Below are 24409 nucleotides of genomic sequence, written 5' to 3'. Positions count from 1 at the left end.
GTTCCAGCAGGAAAACACCTGCGGACTGAAATCCACAGTAAGATATTGTTCCCTCTGTGTTTGGAAAGAAAGCAGCTTAAATTCATACTACTGACTTGCTAATTTTTAACAAATAAATCTGTAAATTTTCATTCTTTGTCATATATATTAGATTTTATTACAATAATGTTTAAGTTGAGATTTACAAGAAATATTTTAATGGCTGGTTAGTAAAAGAAGATTGTTGTTAAAGTGGATTATGTGTTTTTACCAGAAACAATTACTAAACAATTACTCATATAGCAATATACTATATATAATATACTTTCTTGCAATATAAACTGGTTTCCAATAAACAAGTTTTGAATCATCATTGAAATTTGTGTGTAATAACACTATTAATTGTCATTACATTTTATGGAATGACATTTATTCATTACCCAGCAACAATTAAACCAAAGCAGGTTTAAGGAATTAAGCTAAAACTCTTTTATATGTATGTTTTAGGTTTTCTAAGATTTTATTAGATTAAATTTAAGGTTAATATCTCACAAAATTGGTTTGTGCACCTAAATTATTTGGAGTGCAAGTAAGTACTTAAAAATGTATTTCTAACCTTGGATTTAAAATAATTATCCCTTAATCAAAAGATTTAAATCTGTTAATGTTTTATTAAATCAATATATCAGTGCTTTTATCCAAATGACAGGAAAGAGTTTGTTAACATATCATCAGATGTCTGCAGTTTTATCTTCCTGCAGAATGAAACGGCCCATCACCTTCTCCTTCGTCTCCATAGACTCCCCTGCAGCTTCCTCAGTCTGTTTTTTGGCCTTTTCTTCATATGATGTGCGGTTTGTCAGGTACTCCTCAGCCAGAACACTTCCACGGAAAAGAAATAAAACCAAAACAATATTCAGTTTCAATGATTTATCATCTTATACATAGACAGTGTTAGTAAATTTACACAATACTTGTAAAATGATGAAGTCAATTTACACTGTAGACGCCTCATTTAAAAATCTTTGTGCTTTGGTAAGCTGGTAAAATGGTCAGCCATTTAAGTAAGTCATGTACCTTAGTACATGCTGGCTTAAGTAGTTTCCTTCATCACCATGATAAATGAAGGTGATGAAAAGTCTTTTTAAAAAGTCTTTACAATACACTGTTAAAAATGTTTAAGTCCCACTGTTGAACTTTGGTAGATTTTCACACTTTGTGGAGCCCCATAAAGTGTAAAAGGCTCATTTCGCTCCTGTGTTCCAAAATGGCCAGAGTGGTGATATCCTTTTGTAGGTGTGACATAGTGCCATAAATACAAAAGACAGCTGTGACATATTACTCCACTGTGAGAAGTTTGGGTAAACAGTAGGGTTGTTCAGTGTTTTTCATGCACAATGCTGCTTAAAATGAAGCAAAAATGTTTAAAGTCATTGGTGAAAAGGTGGAAAATGTCAATGTGAGAGTCTGCCCGGTAGTGTTACCTGTCTAGTGGATCTTCTGGCTCAGGGAACATCAGCAGTCCAAACACAGCCTCAAGGATTTCTCTCATGGTGATATGGGAATTGTAGTTCCGATCGAATATGTTGTGGCAAATGCGCCCGGAACTGTTAATGTTGCAGTGGTACATCTTAATTCTCATTAAGGAAGTAAGAGAACAGCTGTCTTCTTTTGTTCATTATGTGCAAACAATAAACATAAAATTTACACAATCATACAAATATTCTTTATTTAGACACCATCAGTTGAGATTAAACCCATGGCCTTACAATAAATGTTTCATGACAGAAAGACATTTATTTAGCAGGATACATGTGTGACAAAGCGAACAGTTGGGGGCTTCACAGGGTAGTCGGGACCAAACTGGCAGAACAACTCAAAGACTCCTTTCTCATAAGGGGTGTCAGGAGGGCCCTCCATCAGAATCTTCCAGAATGCTGTAAGATGTAGACGTAAGACAAAGCAGTTGACTCTTCCAAGTAAAATGGACTTTAGCCAGTAGATGTTGGCTTGAACCTCATAAAAATGTACTAAAATGAAAATTAAATGTCCACAACATCGCTATGAACCTGAGTCAAATAAGCAGAATCTTGCTGCCCTAAAAAAACAATACAGTTCTGGTACGTTTCTACATCACATACTTCTCAGATACTGGTTGCACTGGTTGCATATGCACAGAACACTTTAAGACAAAATGCTGTCACCTGTTTAGGTTTAGGAAATAACATAACTAGAATAGGGTTGGATAACAAAGCTTCTTGGTAATTGTGATCAAATCTAAAACATTCCTTATGTTGACTGTCCTCAAAATATGTTCCTGGGTATTATGTTTATACAGACAGAGAGGGCCTATGATTTTTTTTTTTTTAACTTGTCCTGTCCAGCATCATAGCAAGCAAAATGATAATCTGGTTGCCATATCGTGCTGAACAAATTTGCTCTGCCAAGGGGAGGCCTATGGGTAAGGCTCCTCTTGATAATGTGATTAATTTATTTATTTATTTACTTTGAATCACGGAATCTATGTAATCTTGCTGGACCTGACCGGAGGGGACAGAAAAAGATGGAAAATAGCAAAAAAGAGCAAAAGGAAAAGAAGAAAGGAGACAAAAAGATCACCAACCCCCCCCCCCCCCCCCCCCCCCCCCCGCCTGCCCCCAGCCACACACAGGAGGAGCAGGGGTGTAAGAGGTCCCCAATACCCTCTCCCTCCCCGCTCCTGACTGTTTATGTAGTGTGTGTTGTGTGCAATTAAAATTGAGGGGCAGTGACTGCAATGAGCCGCGAGCCGGGCCACCTAAGTGGCCCCGCCCGCCATGCACCGCATGCCATGCCCCCCAAGTGTTTGTTTGTGTGTTGTGTTTCTTGTGTTTTGGTGTCTCGGTGCAATTAAAACTGAGAGGCGAGCAGCCACGGGGTGCATCCAAGGAGACCACTGAATGGTCTCCTCCATTCCACCCCGCATGGCTCCACGCCTCCCAACTCCCTACGTGTGTGTGTGTGTGTGTGAGACAGAGAGAGCGGGAAGTAAGAGGGGTCCGGGGATGTACGTCCAGAGGGAAGCAAACTTCCCTCTGGATGATGAGCCTTTAGTGGCATTAGGCACCCCTGCTCCCCAGGAGGCCCCCCAGGGCAAGACAGGCCAGGAGAGGCCGCCCCCCACGGCGGGGCCATTCAGGGACCACAGCCAGTGAGCCGCCACCCACCCCAGAAAGTTCCCACCCTCCCACACCCCTAAAGGGGAATGAGAGGATGGGGACAGCGGCAGACCCATGGCCCACCACCCCCAGGCCCGCCCGCACACAAACATACCCCCCCATTCACACAAACATCCAAAGTATAGACACACACACACAACACACAAGCATCCCTGTCTCACACCCCAGCACCTCCCCCTATAATCCCCCGAATCCCACTCAGCCCTCCTTCAAACCCCTACACCCCCCCTGCCCCCGGGCCATACCCTGGGTCCCAGGGTGTCAACCAGACACCAGGGCATGCACCAACCCACACCACGGCAGCACATCAGGGCAGGCCCAGACCCCAGGCACATACGGAGCCCACCACCCCGGAGGGAGGAGGACCACCCCCTGGCACCAGAGCCCAGAACCCCCGCCCAGCCTGCCCCTTAGGCCCCATAGGGGGCCTATGATTAAATTAGAGAATATATGAGCTTTAGTGGTTGTGAGAGCAATTGCATGTGAAGTGTAAAAATGGCATTGATGAGGGTGATACTGACTTTGTAAAAAGCATCTATTTTAGTTGTGACCACAGTGGCTTTTTTTAATCCTTGTTGGTCAAAAGGGACTTTTTTTGTTGCTCTTTCAGGTCATTTTTCATTAAGTGTCTGGCCAGGATTTGTATGTTACCCAAAATGGGAAGACTTTTTGTAAGACAGTATTTGAGGAACTTGTCAACAATGTCAACAAAACTCCGGGAACAAAATTTATTAAATTACAGGTACATTAGATGACAAAAGTCCTAAACCAAAACCTGATATAAAAACATTCAAGAACAATATTCTTTCTATTTTTTTTTTAAATCATTTAATCAACTTCACACCTAATCGAAAATACCAAATATACAATAATTCAAATTTAAACCCTTTAATCAATGCCTTAACTCATTTTAGTACATTTAAAAAATAAACAAAAGACAAAAATAAATTGCACAATTACACATTTAATGTAGCTTGAATTGGGGCTAAAATTGGTAGAACAATCTGAGAAAAAACATGAAAAAAAATCAGTAATGTTTTTATTGTTGTTCTTTGGAGAGGACTCTTGTTTTCTACTAACATGATATTGAAGCAACTTACAAGGGTTTAACCCCATCCAAGTAGTTTTGTTTTCTAACCCTAACCAGTGTAACAACCTTAAAAAAAACAAAGTTTTATAATGATGTGTTGTGTTTACAAGTAACCAAAGCAACCAGCAAAATGTGTCCATTAAGGCAAAGAATTTACTTTAGTCTCAACTATCATTGTTTTCTTAACCTAAACCAGGTAATGTTGTCAGAACCCAACCAGGACAACTGTATTTTACCAGTGTTGTCATGTTATTAACTAATTTGTAAATATTTCACAAATGAAAATGATAAAAGTCATTTTGAGAAAAAAAATATTTATAAAAAGTCACCTACTAAAATCAGATTCAGATGGAAAGATATTGATGTAGGGATGTGGTTCACATTGCAGGCTCTTCAGCTCCTCAAGGATGCGCCTGTCTTTCTCCATGAAACGCCCATCTTTGGCCTCCCGAATCTTCTCTTTCAGAGCACTAGTTTGAGAGTCAGTGACAGAGTTGTGACATTTGTTTACATTAAAGATTAACTGAGTTTACTGCCAACATTACATAATAAACATGGCAACATTTATTTTCAAATATGAAATGACTTTCTAATATTTTGCCGTATCTTATAAGAAATAAACAGTAATTAAGCCTCCGAGTCCACAAAAACAGTCTGTTCTTCACACAAGTGATGGCCCAGCACACTCAAGAGCAGGTAGATTTAGCTCCCATTAACTTCAAGCCACTCACAAGACGACCATTTCGGGGTGGGCCGGAGACTACGTAGACCCGGGGTAGATAATAGTACAGCCCAGAATCCCAGTGGCAGCTAGATGGAGATGGTCACTTGCCGCAGTACAAAAAGATTTTTTCTAAATGACACTTCCTTTGTTTGTTCTCCACTTTACAGACATTTATTTGCTGCACACCTGACAATGTGCAATCATGTCAAGTAAAACAAGAAGCAGCTTCTGCTCTTAGGCCCTCGTAAGCTGAGCATTAAAGAACTTTGGCAAATTTTCTCAGACTTATTGATGGCTAATTCTGCATCTGTTTTGCATCCTACTTTTACTGTGAGCTCTCTCTGGCCAGAAAAAGACAGTCCTATGTTGAGTCTTGTCTTATCTCCTGCTCTGTCCCTCTCTTTTCTTTCCTATCTTCCTCCAATAATGTCTACTTGCATGTCTTTACTCAATTTGTGTGCAATTGAAAATGGCCGGTGTGTTGATATCTGCTTGCTAGCATGTGCCGTAGTGCATAAAGTGAAACTCAGCTGCAACATCATGCAGCATACATGGAGTTTGTGTAGTGCAGTTTTGTCATGCCTGCTCCTCCTGCACCAGTACGCTCTGCTTCACCAGAATTCTGATCACCGGTTCTAGGACTTCATCTCCCAGGACTCATCTGTTCCAGCTCATCGGACTTCACCTGCCTCTATCCTCATCAACCTAACAAGTCACACCTGTCCTCTGGCCTACTTAAACCCTCAGCACACTGCAGAACTTTGTATTGTCTTGTCACACCTTTGGTCTGTTAGAGCTCCATTAAAATCCTTCTCTCAACCAGCCTGCGCTTGTGTCCGACTTTCAGCCGATCCAATCTTACAGAAGACAATACCACCATGGATACAGCGGGCATTTCTCCTGGAGAAGGATCTTCGTCAGGCACGGCTTCAGTCCCTGAGCCACCCTCTGTTCTTGCCCAACTTGCCGCAGTCGCCACCGCCCTGGAGCAATGCGTCAGCAGGCAGGAGACGATGATGGCGGATCTGTTACAACACCTACAGATTCAACATCACCCGCCGTCAGCTGTGGGCAGCAATCCGGCTCCAACTCAGGCAGCCGCTCCAGCTGAGGTAAATCGACCCACTGCCTCACCAGTACGTCTCCCGGAAGTTTATTACGGTGATTCGTCTGGCTGTGCGGGATTCCTCCTGCAGTGCGACCTGTTTTTTTCTTATCACCCAGAGCTGCAGGATGGTGAACGGATTGCCACGGTTATCTCTCTTCTGGGAGGTCAGGTGCGTGAATGGGCTACAGCGGTCTGGACTGGCGGTGGTGAGGTGCTCTCTTCTTACGCACGTTTTTTGACGTTATTTCGCTCGGTTTTTGACCATCCACCAGAGGGACGTGAGGGGGGAGAGAGGCTCCTTCGGCTGCGACAGGGCGCACGATCTGTGGCTGATTACGCACTGGACTTTCGCACTGTGGCTGCTGCGAGTGGTTGAAATGAGCCTATCACGGCTTTTCGACAGGGATTAAAACTGAGCTGGCCTGTCGGGATGACACTCTCTCTCTCAACAACCTGATTTCCTTGGCCATACGGATTGATAATCTTCACCGCGAGAGGACTCGTGCTGCCACCCGACCCTCTGCGAGGGAGGATCAGGAGGAGGAACCGATGCAGGTAGAACACGCACGGCTTACTGCTGAGGAGAGGAGGCGTTGACGGCAGAGGGGCCTGTGCATGTACTGTGGAGAAGGGACTCATCTCCTACCTGACTGCCCACACGTTCCCTGTGCTCCGGGAGATAGAGGTCGGCGACGACCCGACCCGCGGGTGAGTGTGACACCACCCTTATATTGCACTGAACAATTTATGATTCCTGTGACTGTCCATGCTGGTGATATGAGTCTTCCAGTTCCAGCATTGGTGGACTCCGGAGCTGCAGGCAACCTCATCTCTCCTGGTCTGGCTAGGAGACTCCATCTGACACTCCATCGGCTTCCTACTCCGGTCGCTGTCCAAGCCATAGATGGGAGGCCCATCAGCAGGGGCCCCATTACTCACTTTGTCAGTTCCCTTCAGCTCACAGTGGGAACTCACCAGGAGGAGTTGGCTCTGTATGTTCTGCCTCAGTCCCGCCATCTCCTCGTCCTTGGATTGCCGTGGCTCACCAAGAACATGCCCACCATTCACTGGAGGACCCGGGAGGTGGGTTTTCCCTCACCTTCGTCGGATCCTCGCTCTGGGAAGGTGATCTGTGCTGCCACGTCTGTAGAGAGCCCCTCTGTAGTTCCCGGGCCACCGGTTCCCAGAGAATATCATGACCTGATGGCAGTATTCAGTAAGGTTAGAGCCACACGCCTGCCCCCTCACCGATCATGGGATTGTGCCATCGATCTGTTTCCAGGCACCACTCCTCCAAGGAGCCGCATATATCCCCTGACTCAGGCTGAACATCGCGCCATGGAGGCTTACATCGAGGAGGCCCTCAACCAGGGTTTCATCCGGCCATCTTCCTCTCCGGCTGCTGCGGGTTTCTTCTTCGTTGATAAGAAGGATGGGGGACTTCGGCCATGTATTGACTACCGTGGTCTGAATAACATCACCGTGAAGTACCGCTACCCTCTTCCTTTGGTCCCTAGTGCACTGGACCAACTGCACGGGGCAACCATATTTTCGAAATTGGATCTCCGCAGTGCTTACAGCTTGGTGCGTATCAGAGAGGGGGATGAGTGGAAAACTACGTTCAGTACTCATTCTGGCCACTTTGAGTACCGCGTCATGCCATATGGGCTAGCCAACGCCCCTTCGGTATTCCAAAGTCTCATCAACGACGTTCTACGTGACATGCTGGGTAAATACATCATAGCATACATTGATGACATTCTGATTTATTCTAGTTCACAGTCCCAGCATACTCAGCATGTTCGGCAGGTCCTGGAACGGCTGCTGTCTTATCAGCTGTACGTCAAAGCAGAGAAGTGTGAGTTCCATAAGTCAACCGTTGCATTCCTGGGCTATGTTATTAGTTCTGACGGTGTGAAAATGGATAAGGTGAAGGTTGACGCTGTCGCCTCCTGGCCTGTCCCCCGGACCATCAAGGAGCTACAGAGGTTTTTGGGGTTTGCCAACTTCTATCGACGTTTCATCCGTGGGTTCAGCTCTGTCGCATCTCCCCTTACTGCTCTACTCAGGGGAAAACCGAGGGATCTCGTGTGGACGCCGGCAGCTCCGATGGCTTTCGATAGCCTGAAGCGACGCTTCACCTCGGCTCCGATCCTGCGGCTTCCTGATCCTGACCTAGCCTTCGTGGTTGAAGTGGACGCAAGTGACTCTGGTGTGGGGGCGGTACTCTCACAGCGGTCAGGTGAGCCCCCTAAACTCCATCCTTGTGCTTACTTCTCTAGGACCCTGACTCCAGCTGAGAAGAACTATGATGTGGGCGACCGTGAGCTACTCGCGGTGAAGTTGGCATTAGAGGAGTGGCGACATTGGCTCGAGGGGGCTCACCATCCATTCCAGGTTCTCACGGACCATCGGAACCTGGAGTATTTCCGCACAGCTAAGAGATTTAATCCGCGTCAAGCCAGGTGGGCTTTGTTCTTTTCACGCTTTGACTTTTCCATTTCCTATAGACCAGGAAGTCGTAACACCAAGGCGGATGCCCTGTCTCGACGAGATGCTCCTCACGCGGAGCCTATGGAGCAGGCTTCCATCCTACCGGCTTCAGTCTTTCTCAACCCCATCAGTTGGGACATTGACGCGGGTATCACATGAGAGTTACGTCTGACTCCAACACCACCGGAATGTCCAGCCCAACGGACGTTTGTCCCTCTGAACCTCCGAGACAGGGTTATCAGGTGGGCACACACATCTGCAGCATCGGGTCATCCTGGAGCAAAGCGCACGGCCCACCTAATAGGGCAGAAATATTGGTGGCCTCGCCTGGCCTCTGATGTCCTCCAATATGTTCGTTCCTGTTCTCTCTGTGCTACAACCAAGTCTCCACGCCATCGTCCTGTGGGGAAACTTATGCCCTTGCCTGTTCCTCAGAGGCCGTGGTCTCACGTCGCAGTGGACTTTGTTACAGACTTACCTGTCTCTGAAGGACATACTGTAATTCTGGTGGTCGTTGACCGTTTCTCCAAGTTCTGTAAATTTATTCCATTTGCTAAACTGCCTTCTGCTCTTCAGGTTGCTGAGGCCTTGTTTTGCCAGGTCTTCAGGAACTTTGGTCTTCCAGAGGATATTGTGTCTGACAGGGGTCCGCAGTTCATCTCCCGGGTCTGGAAATCTTTCTTCCGCCACCTTGGCATCTCTGTGAGTCTGACTTCTGGTTACCATCCCGAGTCCAATGGACAGGCTGAGCGAACGAACCAGGAGCTGGGGAGGTTTTTACGGGCCCACAGTTCTCGAAATCAATACACCTGATCTCGGTTCCTGCCCTGGGCGGAATACGCCCAGAATTCCCTGCGGAACGCCTCAACCGGGCTGACGCCTTTCCAGTGTGTGCTGGGGCGTCAACCTCCATTTAGTCCCTGGATCCCGAATCGGGAGGGGATCCAGGCCGTTGATGAGTGGTTTCTGCTGGCCGGGCGGGTTTGGGAGACCACTCATGTCCAGCTGCGCCGGGTGATTCGCCATCAGAAGATCCAGGCGGATCGCAGGCGTTCGGAGGCTCCGGTGTTCCAGCCAGGGGATCAGGTCTGGCTCTCTACTAGGGACCTCCGTCTCCGGCTGCCGTGTTGGAAGCTGAGCCCTCGCTTCATTGGCCCCTTTAAGATCCTTCGCAGGGTCAATGAGGTTGCGTATACTCTCCAACTACCTTCACACTTTCGCGTCTCACCGACTTTTCATGTCTCCCTCCTCAGGCCGGTGATCAGAGGTCCCCTCGCTGATGCTGTTCCGCTGGATGACCCTCCTCCAGCCCTGGAGGTTGAGGGGACTGTGGCGTACTCGGTCCAGTCTCTGCTGGATTCCAGGCGTCGCCGGGGGCACCTGGAATACCTGGTGGACTGGGAAGGGTATGGCCCTGAGGAGCGCAGTTGGGTTTCGAGTGGGGATATCCTGGACCCTGATCTCATCCGGGACTTCCACCGGGCTCGTCCGGATCGCCCTGCCCCTCGGCCTAGGGGTAGTCCTCCTGGCAGGCGGCGTGGCGCATCGGGAGCTGCGCCTCAAGGGGGAGGTTCTGTCATGCCTGCTCCTCCGGCACCAGTACGCTCTGCTTCACCAGAATTCTGATCACCGGTTCTAGGACTTCATCTCCCAGGACTCATCTGTTCCAGCTCATCGGACTTCACCTGCCTCTATCCTCATCAACCTAACAAGTCACACCTGTCCTCTGGCCTACTTAAACCCTTAGCACACTGCAGAACTTTGTATTGTCTTGTCACACCTTTGGTCTGTTAGAGCTCAATTAAAATCCTTCTCTCAACCAGCCTGCGCTTGTGTCCGATTTTCAGCCGATCCAATCTTACAAGTTTCTCAGTTTCAGGATACTGTTGGGCAGCGACGGCTCCAGAAATGTACATAGTGAATGTCAGTGTGAAATTACATAGTGCAACTTTAATTTAGCTACAACAAGGCAGAGGCTAACAGAGAAGGACCCTAACCAACTGAAGTTATTTGTACATTTTTAATGAAGTGATCTCTGCAAACTCTGTCATTCAGCTCCTTTTGATCTCAGCAAAATATCTGCAAGCCATATTTCTTGACATCTTTTCATAAAATCCTTGTCTTCATCTCCCTGTTTATGATTTCATGAGGAAACCTGACATAACCGCATGTTTTCTATGGACCCCTTTTTTTCCTTTGTTTTTTTTCCCCCCTATTTCTATTTCTTCTCTGTTCTATTCTCTTTTGTGTTCAAGCCTGTCTTTTTATTCTGTCCCCTTTGCTTTGATTATCAAGGGGAGCCTTATACCCATCAAGCTCCCCTTGGCAAAGCAACAGAGAAGTCAGACCATCATTCTGTTTCCTATGATGCTGACAAGACAGGTTTAAAGCAAAAAAAAAAAGAAAATCTCCGATTGTCTTTCACTGATGTCAGAGCTCTGAACTGTACACTGCCTGCTAGTGGATGTATTACCTAACAACATATGAGTATGAGGACAATGATGTTTAAAATGGATGTACCTGTAAACATACAACAAGGTACTTTATTCTCTGTCATACAATAAAACATTTCCAAATGTATTTTTGTAGCCAACACTTTATTCTGGAGGTATTTTTGACTAAAGCAAGTTACAAACATTTCTCCAGACCTCAAGAACACTGAGCAAAAACAAACAACAACAACAAATAAAAAAATATTGGTAGAATATTTGAAGTAATCTGTCCAATAAAAAGTCAGATCTTTGAAGATTCTATATTATAATTTCACCTTTAACATAAAACTTCCTGAAAACTATCAAAACATACAATTTTCAACAAGTCTTCTTAATTTAACTAGATAAAAAAAAAGTTTACAAAGGTGATTATTGAAATCATGTCAGTCATTATAAGAAATAATTTATCTACCTCCTTTTTGTGCTGAAAACCTGACTAACTCTCGTATTCCCTTGCAGTGAAATTCTGTTTTATTACTTACTTTTGTGTCACAGTCACTTTGCTCTGCATCTGACTCGGTAAGACAGCCTCTGGAAAGGCATCATATCCATGAGTAGCAAAGTAGCTTGTCAAAAGACTCTGTAAAATAAGAACGGTACATAAGTCAAAGTATTATTGTAATGTAAAGGTAATTATGATCAATTTTGAGACAAAGTGTATGAACCTCAGTGATGCTTGATGGATCAGCTTTGCTTTTTGGTTTCCTCATCTCCAAAGAAAGAGCAGTTTCAGTCTCAAAAAGCTTGACCCCATCTCTGCTTGTTTCTGGTTTGAAACAACATCCTCCTAAAAGAGAAACAGGTGTGTGATTTAACACTCATTCAGCAAGTCTGCTGTCAGCTGCCTGTGGGGACAGTTTTGTTACTACCAAACTACAATAAAACTGTCAGACATGTCACTGAAAAAGTCCACACTCTTGCTCGATAGGATGGAAGCAACAATGGCATCATCTCATCCCGTTATTGTTTCCCTTGTTCCTACATTTTTTTTCATTACTGTAATTAGTAATGCAGAACCTTTTCAGTTTGCATTAACTATCTGATTCTGTTTCCATCTCTGCAAGTCATTTTCATTGGGAGGCTCTTGGCTGCAGAAACGTCATTGCACCATCCATAAGGACACATCAAAGTTGGCAGGAAAACAGTACATTACTGTCCAAGATATAATAGGCTTATTTATATATTCATTTATTTATTCATTTTTGAGGGTAACTTTCGCTTAGACTTGACTCTGCACAAATATGTGCTTTGCTTGTAACAGAAAAGGGACAATTTAGCAGCAGTACGATTTCAGGAGTTACAGGCTCTCACATCATTTAGTTTTTCACATGATCTTTTGGATTTCTGGGTTAGTTTTTCTCAAATTTAGAATGGTGTGCAATATTTCCTGTGTTGTTTATATTGACATACTTTTGACACCTGGTAAGGACCTTTTTATTTTGTCCTGATACATAAGCTATATAATCTTTAGTTAGTGTTTTTTTTTTATATTTTTTGCCTTAACTGGGATTTCTGTTTCTTTAAGCTCAGGATTAAAGCTTACTTTCCAGTCTTATTCTGTGAGTGATCAACTCTAGCAGCATTAGTATACAGTAGGTCTGCCATTAGCCCTAAATAAGAACTTTGACTTTTGCTCTTGAAATATTATAATCCATAGAAATAAACCTTCAAGAATGTAATGAAAATAAAACCTTAAAAAGATTATAGAAATTATTTTGTAAACTTTGAAGTTCCATGAAAAGTTACCTGTTGCATTACTGATTCCATGCAGAATGTTATTCACCACATTTCCAAGGAGGATTGAATCCACTATTATCTGGGACCTTATCAGGTCGACAGCAACATGAGCTGGCATGTTTGAAGATCTTCTCAGAAACATCCAGATATGTTGTTAAAGACATAAAATAATTAGTGACTTCACATCCCTAAACCTAAAACAAGTTAACCATAACTTAAAACCAAGCAAGGCTGTAATTTTACATAGACACAGAAATACAGACACAGTCACCCACATAAAAGGAGATTACACTGACATAGTTTAATCCTCACCTAACACCATCATAACTTAAGCTTGAACCTTAACTTTGTATTAGTAATACTGGAGTATTATTTAAAGATGGCAGAGCTGATCACCTCAGTATGGTAGCTGTTAGCTAACTAGCAGAGCCAGTGAAATTTACCCAACATCATTTCCATCTGTGAGACACAGAATGCGAAGTCTGCACTGTGAGAATTTGCTCTTGACTTTCTCTAGCTCAGCTTGTCCGTGTTGTAGAGCATCATACAGCAGTGTGATTCCTGATGGCTCAAGAGTGCGCACGTGTTCCTGGACAAAGTAAAAACTGTTTCAGACTCAAGAGCCTGTGCTGTGAAAATATCTTAACTGACAATTGATATTTAAGTTTTATGTGTACAGTATCAGATTAATCAAAGGTTGATAAACTTACCTTAAACTTATCAAGTGTTTCTGTAAATGTGTGGATTGTTTTCACAGTTGAGTTGAACTTGACAAGGCCTATGATGTGGTGAAAATCATAAGCCATACTCCGAGATGCAAAGATGCCAAAAAGCTCTTTCACTGCATGGATTTTCTTTATGTCAACACTTCCATAGCATTTTTCATCCATTGAAGAGCTTGTATCTATGAGGACCTGATGAGAACAAAAGACCAGAAATCTAATCAGATATGTGAAGCTGGCACTTCATTGTGATACTGACTAAATTCTACTATTGTATACTCCAGGATGGCGGACAGTTTTTTAAATCCAAAAGAGTTTTGACTTTGTGTCTTTATTTGAATGAATGATTAATCATTTTTACACCGTGCCCTTACAATATATAACATAATTTATGATTACAACCACTTAGAAGGTCTGTCTGAGGTCAATATATCACCTAAATCAGAAACACGCAGTGTTTTGGTCATGACAATAATATTAATTACTTTAATGGCAAGTTAATTTTTATAATTTCTTATTATTCATCAATTTGTTTTTTTTTTGCTGTTAATTTACTGAGCAAATGTAGTGTGCAAATGAAAAAGGACAACATACAATTCTTATCAATCATAAACCACATCACATGCAAGATAAACCTTAGCTCAAAAACAAAATACCACGAACAAAGAACATAGATGTTTAAAAGAAAAAGGCACTTGAGGAGGAGGTAAATGTCAGAACTTTCTGATATTGAGTCTCTACCAGCAGCAGCAGTCAGTTGTGAGTTCTCTATTTCATAAATGAGTGTTAGAGGAGAGATGGACATAGAAGCTACTGGGGTATACAGGAAGTCCTAGTTGAGATGTCCTGGTATCACAGATAAATTTTTAGTTAATATAATGTGCTGTGGTAAATTTACAGATGGATATTTTAATACTTAAACTGCTTGGATTTAACACCTGTACACTACTGTACACAGCTGTCCTCGTCCAACTCAGAAACAACTGTAAAACTGCCAAATGAGGAACATTTTATTATCCCAGGCTAAATACTGATGAAGGAACCTTTTAACTTAATCAGATTGTCAGTGTGTTTATCTGGTTGTAAATGATGTGGTTAAGTGATATGTGAGTTTTTTTGTTAAGAACTTTATATGGAGTGTATGTTTGTAAATGTTGCTGTTTACATGATAATGACTTTCTTATTTTACTGCATGAAAAATTTAGTGGGTCGTGTTGGACCAAACATACCTTCACAAGCTGGTTAATGCCTGAACAAGTTTGGGAATTGACTGATATTATTGGCTGTTCGGCCTGGGGTCATCCTGCACACCACACAGCTAGAGATGCTGTTCTGTACTGTAAGAGCTGGTTCTTTTTATCTTTTCTGTTAGTCTTTAAAGTTAAAACTGCTATATAGGCTATAATATGTACAGTCTTTGATATTGTGTTATTGAAGCTGATCGTCCTGAGCCACATCAGGATGCAAAGTAGGTGTGTTTTCCTCAAAAATATGGTTATTCTGAGCTCCTGGTATGATAAATTAAGATTTCTAATCTGGCAACACTGGTTGGAGCAGAGAAAGTTAGCTGGGAGAGACTCTCTGACCAGAGAAGTGAATGTGTTGCTACAAGCTTTAGCAATAAATACCACCCAGCTCTTCTAGTTCCAGCAGAGTCTCGTGTCTGCTTCATCACTGCTGGGTAAAGTGAAGAGAGCTAAACCTAAAGCTAGCTGCTGGCTGGCTGCTGCTGGGTAAGTTAAGGGAGCTAAAGCTAGCTGCTGCTTCACCTAGAAGTGATTACCTCGCCTCCACCTTCCGAGCTTGGTACAGAAAGTTTAGCAGCTGTTTTATGTTGGGGTTTTTACTGATAGTGGAGGCAACAGACCAGAGAAGCACAATTACTAAACCCTCACAGAGCTATTGCTTTAGGAGCAAAAAAATACCAGATGGAAATATGAGGAAAATAACTGGACAAAAAAAAAAAAATTAAAATAGAAATACCAGAATAGCTTCTTTTGGAGTCCTGGTCGTGGCAAATGTGTGGTCCTCCCTGTGGTCACCAGTTCTGTATAAAAAATGAAAAACCTCATGTTTTCTTAAGATCAATAACCAGTTTAATATTATAAAAGAAAGAATAAATATAATAATATTATGTTTAAAACTTTAGTGATCTTAATAAGTTGCACCAAAGATACTGCTGTGCATTCTTGTAACAGGATAGCTTCAGTTTGGAACTTAAATGGTTTTATTTAATTTTTTTTTAAGAAAAAATATTTCAAATAGAGTAGAAATCTTAAATACAACTCAGGTTTTAGTATGTCTGTATCTTGTTACTGCAAGAATAATCAATACTTACACAGCAGCCAATTTGTTCACATCCAGGATCTTTTTTTTGCCAGACATGCAGTCAAAGACATCAATCGCTTCAGGTGTCAGCTTATTTTTATTCAGATAAACACCAAGTTTTTCTGCAAATAATATAGAGAAGACAAAATATGGACATGGAAGACATTAAATATGGATCAGTAGCAACTGGACTGGACTGGGGCAACAAAATCGGCCCTGGCATTTTGGCCCAGAGTGGCCCATATATGATCATGGTGCACAGGCAAATGCTCATTAATTGTTTTACAACCTTTTATGTTATGTGTCACATGAGAGATGTATGAAATTATGAGCATGGGAAATGCTCAAAAGCACAAGCAACATCTATAAACAGTGGTGGATTAAAATGGTCATGGGCCCCTAGACTAATGTTGGGAGTAGTACCCCTCAGTTCCGAATCTGGACACCCAGCATCAGCACAGCACATAATATAAATAACCAAGGCCCTTCTGTGGCCCTCTGATCTTTTATGTTCACCAAGGCGCATAGCTGCCTTTTTACAGCCTCTATAGCCTGCAGTGACTTGCAGACTGCCCCTAAGTAGTTTACATGCAAAACACAGCACAGTACTTTTTAAAATGGAATAAAGCAACCTTTTTTCTTTTTTATTATACTTAATTAATCTCAAGTTGGTAAATTCTTTCTCTGCATTTAACCCATCCTAGTTTCTAGGATCAGTGGGCTGCCAGATTCCAGACTTGAATCCAGGTTTTCCAGACCCAAACTCACCTCTATAACCACTAGGCTAACAATTCCCAAATTTTCTTGATATAGTTTCACCATTTGCCAGTTTCTCAGTTTTAGATAGAGGTTTTAGAAAAGTACCCCTTCTGTTGTCTGCAACATCCAAATCTTTGTTCTGACTAACTTTTTGTCCCTGGTAATCCAAAATATCCTCAAATGTTCAATTTTATCCTAGCATCCAGGATCAGTGCTGTAGGTAAAGGGAGTGTTTTCAGCTGCAGCAGGTGTAACAGCCATCACAGAGGGACGCACAACGGCTGAGTCATGGCTAATTTCTGGAGTGGTGGTGGTGGTACAACCTAGCAGAGTTTTATGCATGTCAAGTGTCAGTCCAGACCCCTGACCTGAGTGAGATTGTTGTGAAGCATTGTGGCACCATCTTGGCTAAAGTCTTTGCTGTGGCTAGTGCTAGGTGATAAAGTTTCAGCAAAGTATTCCATTGCAGTTGTTTAAGTGGCTCCAATGTTAGCCGTTAGCTTAGTCCTCCAGCTGTTTAAGCAGTTTAAGGTATCTGATTGGTTCAGTCTGGTGTCAGTGAAGAGCAGAACCAGTGAGCCAGGGGTTAACGCATGGTCAGGAAATAAACTATTTGTATGGATAAATTACTCAGGCACAATGACCACAGGAAAAGGGGTGGTGTTTAAAAATTTGAGCGGGCCGGCCCAGTGTTAGTTGGACCATTTATCTAGTGAGTTTTATGAAGTCATACTAACAATTGAACTGTGTAGGCCCCAAAACACGTCAGCACCACCAGGAAAATGCCCAGAATGCTACATGGCCAGCCTGTTCCTGGTTACCAAATATTTAATATTACCACAAAAGACATGGGGTGAAGGGGACAGGAGGTCTTAATAAAGGCTGAATGTGAAAAGAATATTTAGCCAAGGGTGCAATACGCTAACAGCTCATCACGTCTATGCTAGGTTATTGTGGCCCATGTTACAATGAACGTACTGTTTTCATATCTGGGTGACCGTGTTGCAAATACTTGCATTTAAGAAATTTCCTCTACAGCTTTTACCATTATTAATTTCTCTGCATACATTTGAAGTATAAATCTGTGTAGTACCTTTTTCCAGATAAACAAGACATGGATCTTGACATCCTAGATCCTTCAAATGCAGTGGTGGTGTTACTGCAAGTAGAGGGAAAGCCTTCAGGTGCTCTGCCATGTCTCCAATAGACTTCCCTGTACTGACGTGGAAGCTGGAATATAGTGAAATGAATTACTGAAGTGATTGAAAATTTAAATACAGTGTGTACTGTAAATATAATATAATGTAAATATAACATTACCAATCTAAGTATTGCAGAAATTAATAATAATGAGTAAACCTTTATTAGTCCCCCGCTGTAGAAATTGCATTGCTGCAACAGTACAGGTGCAGTAAGCAGAAGCACATAGGTGATATCAAACAACACTCACACACAATAAGTAATAATATGACAGTATATTGTCTGATAGGGTGAGTATGTACAGTATATAAATATGTACATAAACATGTATATAAAATATGTAAAGACAGTCTACATGTGTTCATTGCAAAGTCTGACAGCAGCAGTGAGGAAAGACCTCCGCTATCTGATCTTCACACAGCCAGGATGGACCAGGCTGTCACTGAAGCTGCTCTCCACAGCAGACAGAGCGTCCTGCAGGGGGTGGGACTCATGGTCCAGCATGGATATCAGTTTTGCCATGACCCTTTTGTCACCCACTTCCTGCACAGAGTCCAGAGAACAGCCCAGGACAGAGCTGGACTCCCTGAGTCATAGAAGGTCCTCAGGAGAGCCCCCTTCATTCCAAAAGACTGCAATCTCCTCAGAAGAAAGACCTGCTCTGACCTTTCCTGTACAGTGCATCTCTGTTGTGAGTCCAGTCCAGTTTATTGTTTAGCTGAAACCCCAGGTACTTTTTAGTCCACTCTCTCAATGTTCATTTCCTGGATGTTGACTGGTAATGGGACAGCAGACCGTATAATGGAAAATTATACACATAATCCTTATATATTTGTGTGATGTTTAGATGAGACATGTAATCTTGCACTTTGTATTATTAAAACCATGGCTTATATTTCACTAAGCAGAACGACCTGTACCCAGCAAATATTTGGTAATGAGCTTTCTTTCTTATCACACCGCTGTTAACATTTTTCTGAAACTCTGTACTAGTTTGAGCAGGTTCTGAAGACAGTGTACTGAGGATTTGCTTCAACAACCTTGATGCTATCACCTCATGCGAGTCTATATTAACCAAGCCCATGTGTATCTCTGCGGACTCGCTCAGCCAAAGCTGTTTGACTGTGTGACTCTCATTGCTGATCAGCTCTTAATAAAATACTTTGTTTGATTCTCACGTAGTGTGTGATCTTTGATAATAAAATTCCACAACAACTGGCATCTGCAAAAATCCACCACCATCTTCTTGGTTTTCTTTGCATTGATTAGGAGGTGGTTTTGTTGACACCAGTCCACAAAGTTCTGCATCAGTCCTCTGTAGTCTACACCGTCATCCTCAGTAATCAGTTCAAACATTCACAGAGTCATCTGAGAACTTCTGCAGAACAAAGCTGTCTGTGTTGTGTCTGAAGTCTGCAGTGTAGAGGGTGAAGACAAAGTGGGCCAAGACCGTCCCCTGGGGGACACCTACGCTGCAGGTCAGCAGATCAGACACAGAGTCATGGGCTCTCTCTATATTTATATATAGAGAGCATTCACATATTTACTTCAGTTGATTGCAGGAAAGGAAGGTAGCTCCAAGTTTTTTGTCCTCTTTCGCCAATTAATGGATACTTGCATGGGGAGAGGAGTTTGTTCAAGAGAGATGATTCTTTCATTAAAAATAAAATTTTTTTTTGGGAGGATACCACTCTTTCCTGCCACAGGAAACAGTTCTCTGTAAGATAAAAACTCAAGTGCAGACCCACAACTGGTTAACTCTGCTTCTTACTTTATTTCTTTTGTTTATGCACCGCCATACTTCTGTTTTTGATCTTGTATCCCATATTGTCTCATTATTCATATTTTTATTTGGATATTTATTTGAGAATTGTAGATTAGCTGCTGTGACAATGAAATTTCCTAATCTGGGGTTAAGTGTGTCTAATTCTGATTCCAGTAGAGCTGAAGAAGTGGTTTGTGTGTCTCTAGACAGACAGACAGACAGACAGACAGACAGACAGACAGACAGATAGACAGATAGACAGATAGACAGATAGACAGATAGATAGATAGATAGATAGATAGATAGATAGATAGATAGATAGATAGATAGATAGATAGATAGATAGATAGATAGATAGATAGATAGATAGATAGATAGATGTTGTATATTTTCTCTGTAATCCACTTTGCATCACCAACAATGAGCTTCCTCATCAGCATTGTATGGTGTCTTTCAAACTCCATTTCCTCATAAACTTTGAAAAAGTTATACAGTAAGTATGTTTTAGCATTCTTTTATCTAAAAGAAGCTCAACTTATCCAGAACCACATGAGACCTTTCTAAGTTACGAGGCCACTATCTCTGTGTTATGTTTTCATTAGGTGTATTATTTGACTTTAGTACATACAGGTACGTCATGGGTACTCTGAGCAAAAAGCATATAAGGGAGCTAACAGTTTTTTGTGTTCATACATTTGTTGACACATTTGTTAATTTTGTGCTGCTCACCTTCATATTCTAGACCTGAATCTGCCTCAAACATATACAGCTGGATTTAAGGTGATCTCAGGGTTATAAACGTACTGTGTTTGTCAACATTTTATTTATGAGTTGTAGTAGCCTTCTGACTAGAAACAGGAACAGTGATAGTTCATTAGCCACCATCATCCCCACTTTCACCCCACTAGCAAGTCTCCTGGAATTCAACCAGTCAAAAGACACTTAACCAAAATCTTCTTGCTTTCCCTCAGCCAAAGCTCTTCCTTTTACTCAAGTAGTTTAAAAATATTTGTAATTACGGTGGTTTGAATTAGTTTACAACTACTGAAAATGAACAATTAAATGGTTGGATGTGATTGTACCATGCTCACTTCAACCATATGAAATACATACTTCTGACCAGACACGCTGTCATGCGAAATCCAAAGATAATAGGTTTTTAGTGAAGGATGAACACTGAGAAGAATCTTCTCAATGTCAGTGGCTGTCTTCAGTGATGTTTCCAGTAAAACCTCTTCAGTGCAGTTTGGAATTCTTTCTCCTTCTACATGACAGAAACAGATGATAAAATTCTGTTAACAGACTCTAGCTTACTAGAAACATTTTAATTCTAATAATCATAAAGACAAAATTAAGACAAAACAAGACAGGAATATTTATATTGTTATTTGCACATGTTGGTTTTCTTTTATAAAAGGTTGTTTGACCTTTTATTTTCTGCAGAACAGCTGCTCTTTCCATGGTAGTTGGTACTCCAGGAACCCGGACTGGCTCACAGAACCGACTGCCATCTTCACTCATCAGGTAAAATGGTGCAAAGTTTTCATGTTCTGATGTTTCTTTCTATAAAAAAAAAGTACAAGGACAGTCATATGTAAGGTGTATAAATTCTACACAAGGTCACTAATCTGTGTACACAAATACTGCTTTTCTCTCAATATACAATATACTATATGTGTGTGTGTGTGTGTGTACAGTACTGTGCAAACATTTTAAGGAAGGTGTGAACAAATGCTGTATACTAAGAATGCTTTCATATATATAAATGATGATTGTTTATTATCAATTTACAAAAAGCAAAGTGAGCAAGCTAAAGAAAAATCTAAATCGTATTAATATTTGGTCTTACTTCTCTTTGCCCTCAAACCAGCATCAATTCTTATAGGTACACTTGTAAAAAGTCAAGAGTTTTGTACGATCATAGTCAGTGACCGGCCAAGAAAAAAAAGATGAAAATTACATTAAGTTTATTTCTCATCAAAATCAGAAGATGTCCAGCAGTGCCACCAGCTCAGAAGTGATAGAAACCAGTCCAGCCCGGGTACACCCATCTGCTGTCTGTAGAAGTCTGACCAGAACTGGTCTTCATGGTAGAGTTGCAGCCAAAAATCCAAACCTCTGATGTGGAAACAAGGCCAGGCTATACCTGACTATACCTGACATTAGGGCTGGGCGATATGGCCTAAAAATAAAATCTCCAATTTTTTATAGCCAAATCCGATTTCCGATTTTAATAATTTCTTTTCTTTTCTTTTACAAAACATAAATAAACTTTTTAAAAACATTTATTTGTTTATATAAATGAATGCCAGCAAAAATAAAGCATATAATGTCATAGCTTTTCCACCATATAAACAACTTCATATCTTACATAGAAATATGCGACACAATGCATCCGTGATCTCTTTCCATCTGGATCCTTATCATACAGGATCCACTGCAGAAATAATTCCCCTGATGAAGGTTGTATCTTAACTAGTGTTTGTGGGTTAAGTTGACTTCTGCATCTCATAGAGAGCAGCATTTCTCACTGCAGTTATTCGCACAGCTAAATCCCAGGCGTGAGTGAAGGACCACTTCACTGAAAATCTGTCAGACAAACACCGTTCTGGTGTGGAGGGAGGGCTAAGTCTGCTGCTAACTAACTATGGTAAAAAAAAAAAAAAAAAAATCCAGATTTTCATAAAAATAAATCTCCAAAACTGGAAAATTCGATTTATCGATTTTATCGATTAATCGCCCAGCCCTACCTGACATGTTTCAACGGTAGTCTTCTGTCTTCATCAGAGGTGTCACACACCATCCGGTTACACCTCTGATGAAGATGGAAGACTACTGTCATGATATGTTAGGTAGGCTTATGATAAAACTAAGTGTCTGATAACATAACTTAATCAATTATACATCTAAGATCCCTGGCAATCTTTAAAAGGGCCATCTCAGTACTGTGGTTTGTCCTAAATCCAGACTGACATTTTTCTAAAATATTGTTTTTATATAAAAACTCATTTAGCTGAATAAAAACAACATTTTCAAGAAGTTTACTTAGAAATGGTAAGCTGAATACAGGTCGGTAGTTATCAAGAATGTTTGGGTCTAATCTACTCTTCTTCAGAAGGTGCCTCACTACTGCTGTTTTAAAGGCAGAGAGGAAGACACCCATCTGAAGAGAGTAATTTACTAATAAAAGCTTTTTAACTATTAGGAAGATAAAAAAAAAAAACAGCAAGATCCTGCTAACAGCATACAATTCATGAACTGAACAAGTTTGATCACCTCAGGATAAAAGTAGAAGTTCAGCGTTCAGCTGTGTGTTAACCCTATGCCATGGAGGAAAGACATCAACAATGATCTTAGAGAAGCTATCTTTGCTGCTCATAAATCTGAGAAGGATTATAAGATAATTTCTAAACATTTTGGAGTCCAGTATTCTACAGAGAGAAAGATTATTCACACATGCTATCTTGAAACTTGATATTTTCCAGCCGAAGCGTGAAGGGGATTTTGTTGCACTGGTTCAAAAGTACCTCTGCTTCTGACATGAGATATGCCCAGCAGTGTGTTGAATACTCAAAGACCTCAACGTCCTCGATGATCCTGTCACCTTGATTTGTTCCATGATTTGGTAGAAGCTCTCGAAATAGGGTGTACAAGCCTTCAATTACAGCAATCTACATTGTAGTAGTAAAACGACATAAACAATCAGAACAATTTGATTGACATACACTGAATCAAGGAAGAAACAAGTAATGAAAGAAAATCAACCAAGAAACAACAGACAGCAATTTAATATCTTTATTTGTCAATATAACTTACCTTTTGAATCCTGGATATGTTTTCATTCTTACAGAGTAACTGGTACAAACTTTGTGCCAGGGGGTTGCATGCAGTTAGTTTTTGGATGTAGCCAATCAATTTCTTTTGGAAATCCACTGAGCGTTTGTATTTCTAAAAGAGAAAGGTCATTAAAAACCATGAAAATTAAAGTAAACTCTAAAATTCCCTGAGAGTAAACAATAACTATTTTATTTAAATGCATGTGGATAAGGGAATTCTAAGATGGACAACAGAGGGTATGTGTGTGTGTGTGTGTGTGTGTGTGTGTGTGTGTGTGTGTGTGTGTGTGTGTGTGTGTGTGTGTGTGTGTGTGTGTGTGTGCGCACATGCACAGACTTCTTACGATCATATAGAGAGATGAAAGCAAGATACTGATTCCTTTGGGAGTTTGCTGAACTGCTGGAATAATGTCATCAATGAAGAATTCCTTGGAAGTTTGGTCCTCTTCAGCAAATGTGGATAATGAAAAGTACACCGTTGATGTTTCTGTGATCCCACAACTCTCCAATGAAATGCCCACTTCATTTGTTCCTCTGATACAATATTGGTAATCAGATAATAAAAACACATTAAAAAGTAATAGTAGTAATAACAGTAATAATAATTGTTTATATAAATTCCCCTATAAATGCTGTCTACATTCTTACTTGTAATGAAGGACATTTGCTGGGATTCCACACACACAGGAAAGTTTGTTCTTCAAACTAGAGGCTGTGTCCCTTGCCAAGTTCACTTTCACCTCATAGTCTCCCTGTACAAGATGTGAAATATCAAGTGAAAAAAAATTTTTTTTATGAGTTCATTACACCCTGAGACAAAATGCATATGTAGCAAATTCAGCAGATCAGCTGATGTGTGTGTGTGTGTGTGTGTGTGTGCGCGCGCAAACATGCATGTGTGTGTGTGTACTTGCATGTGAACATATATGTGCAGAATATGAATTAGTGTGTCCTGGCT

At 41.5% G+C, this 24409-nt stretch overlaps 1 protein-coding gene across 1 annotated transcript in view; it reads right to left on the bottom strand.

The window, feature by feature from the left end:
* Positions 1 to 24409, bottom strand: part of LOC121628243 — a 33109-nt gene that overhangs the window by 3476 nt on the left and 5224 nt on the right. Inside the window, exons 6-23 of the mRNA XM_041967228.1 lie at positions 24100 to 24203; positions 23796 to 23985; positions 23432 to 23563; positions 23143 to 23286; positions 21043 to 21178; positions 20729 to 20879; positions 17744 to 17880; positions 15902 to 16013; positions 15547 to 15610; positions 13552 to 13755; positions 13285 to 13430; positions 12851 to 12969; positions 11770 to 11891; positions 11587 to 11684; positions 4621 to 4757; positions 1792 to 1916; positions 1464 to 1609; positions 759 to 861 (exon numbers count right to left, since the gene is read on the bottom strand). Of these exons, the coding sequence (XP_041823162.1) occupies positions 759 to 861; positions 1464 to 1609; positions 1792 to 1916; positions 4621 to 4757; positions 11587 to 11684; positions 11770 to 11891; positions 12851 to 12969; positions 13285 to 13430; positions 13552 to 13755; positions 15547 to 15610; positions 15902 to 16013; positions 17744 to 17880; positions 20729 to 20879; positions 21043 to 21178; positions 23143 to 23286; positions 23432 to 23563; positions 23796 to 23985; positions 24100 to 24203 (2370 nt within the window). The remainder of the gene's footprint in view (positions 1 to 758; positions 862 to 1463; positions 1610 to 1791; positions 1917 to 4620; positions 4758 to 11586; positions 11685 to 11769; positions 11892 to 12850; positions 12970 to 13284; positions 13431 to 13551; positions 13756 to 15546; positions 15611 to 15901; positions 16014 to 17743; positions 17881 to 20728; positions 20880 to 21042; positions 21179 to 23142; positions 23287 to 23431; positions 23564 to 23795; positions 23986 to 24099; positions 24204 to 24409) is intronic.

Source organism: Melanotaenia boesemani, chromosome 17, assembly GCF_017639745.1.
Source record: "Melanotaenia boesemani isolate fMelBoe1 chromosome 17, fMelBoe1.pri, whole genome shotgun sequence".
Taxonomy (NCBI): Eukaryota; Metazoa; Chordata; class Actinopteri; order Atheriniformes; family Melanotaeniidae; genus Melanotaenia; species Melanotaenia boesemani.
The sequence above is the reverse complement of the archived record's forward strand: the minus strand, read 5'-3'. Positions and strand labels throughout refer to the sequence as shown.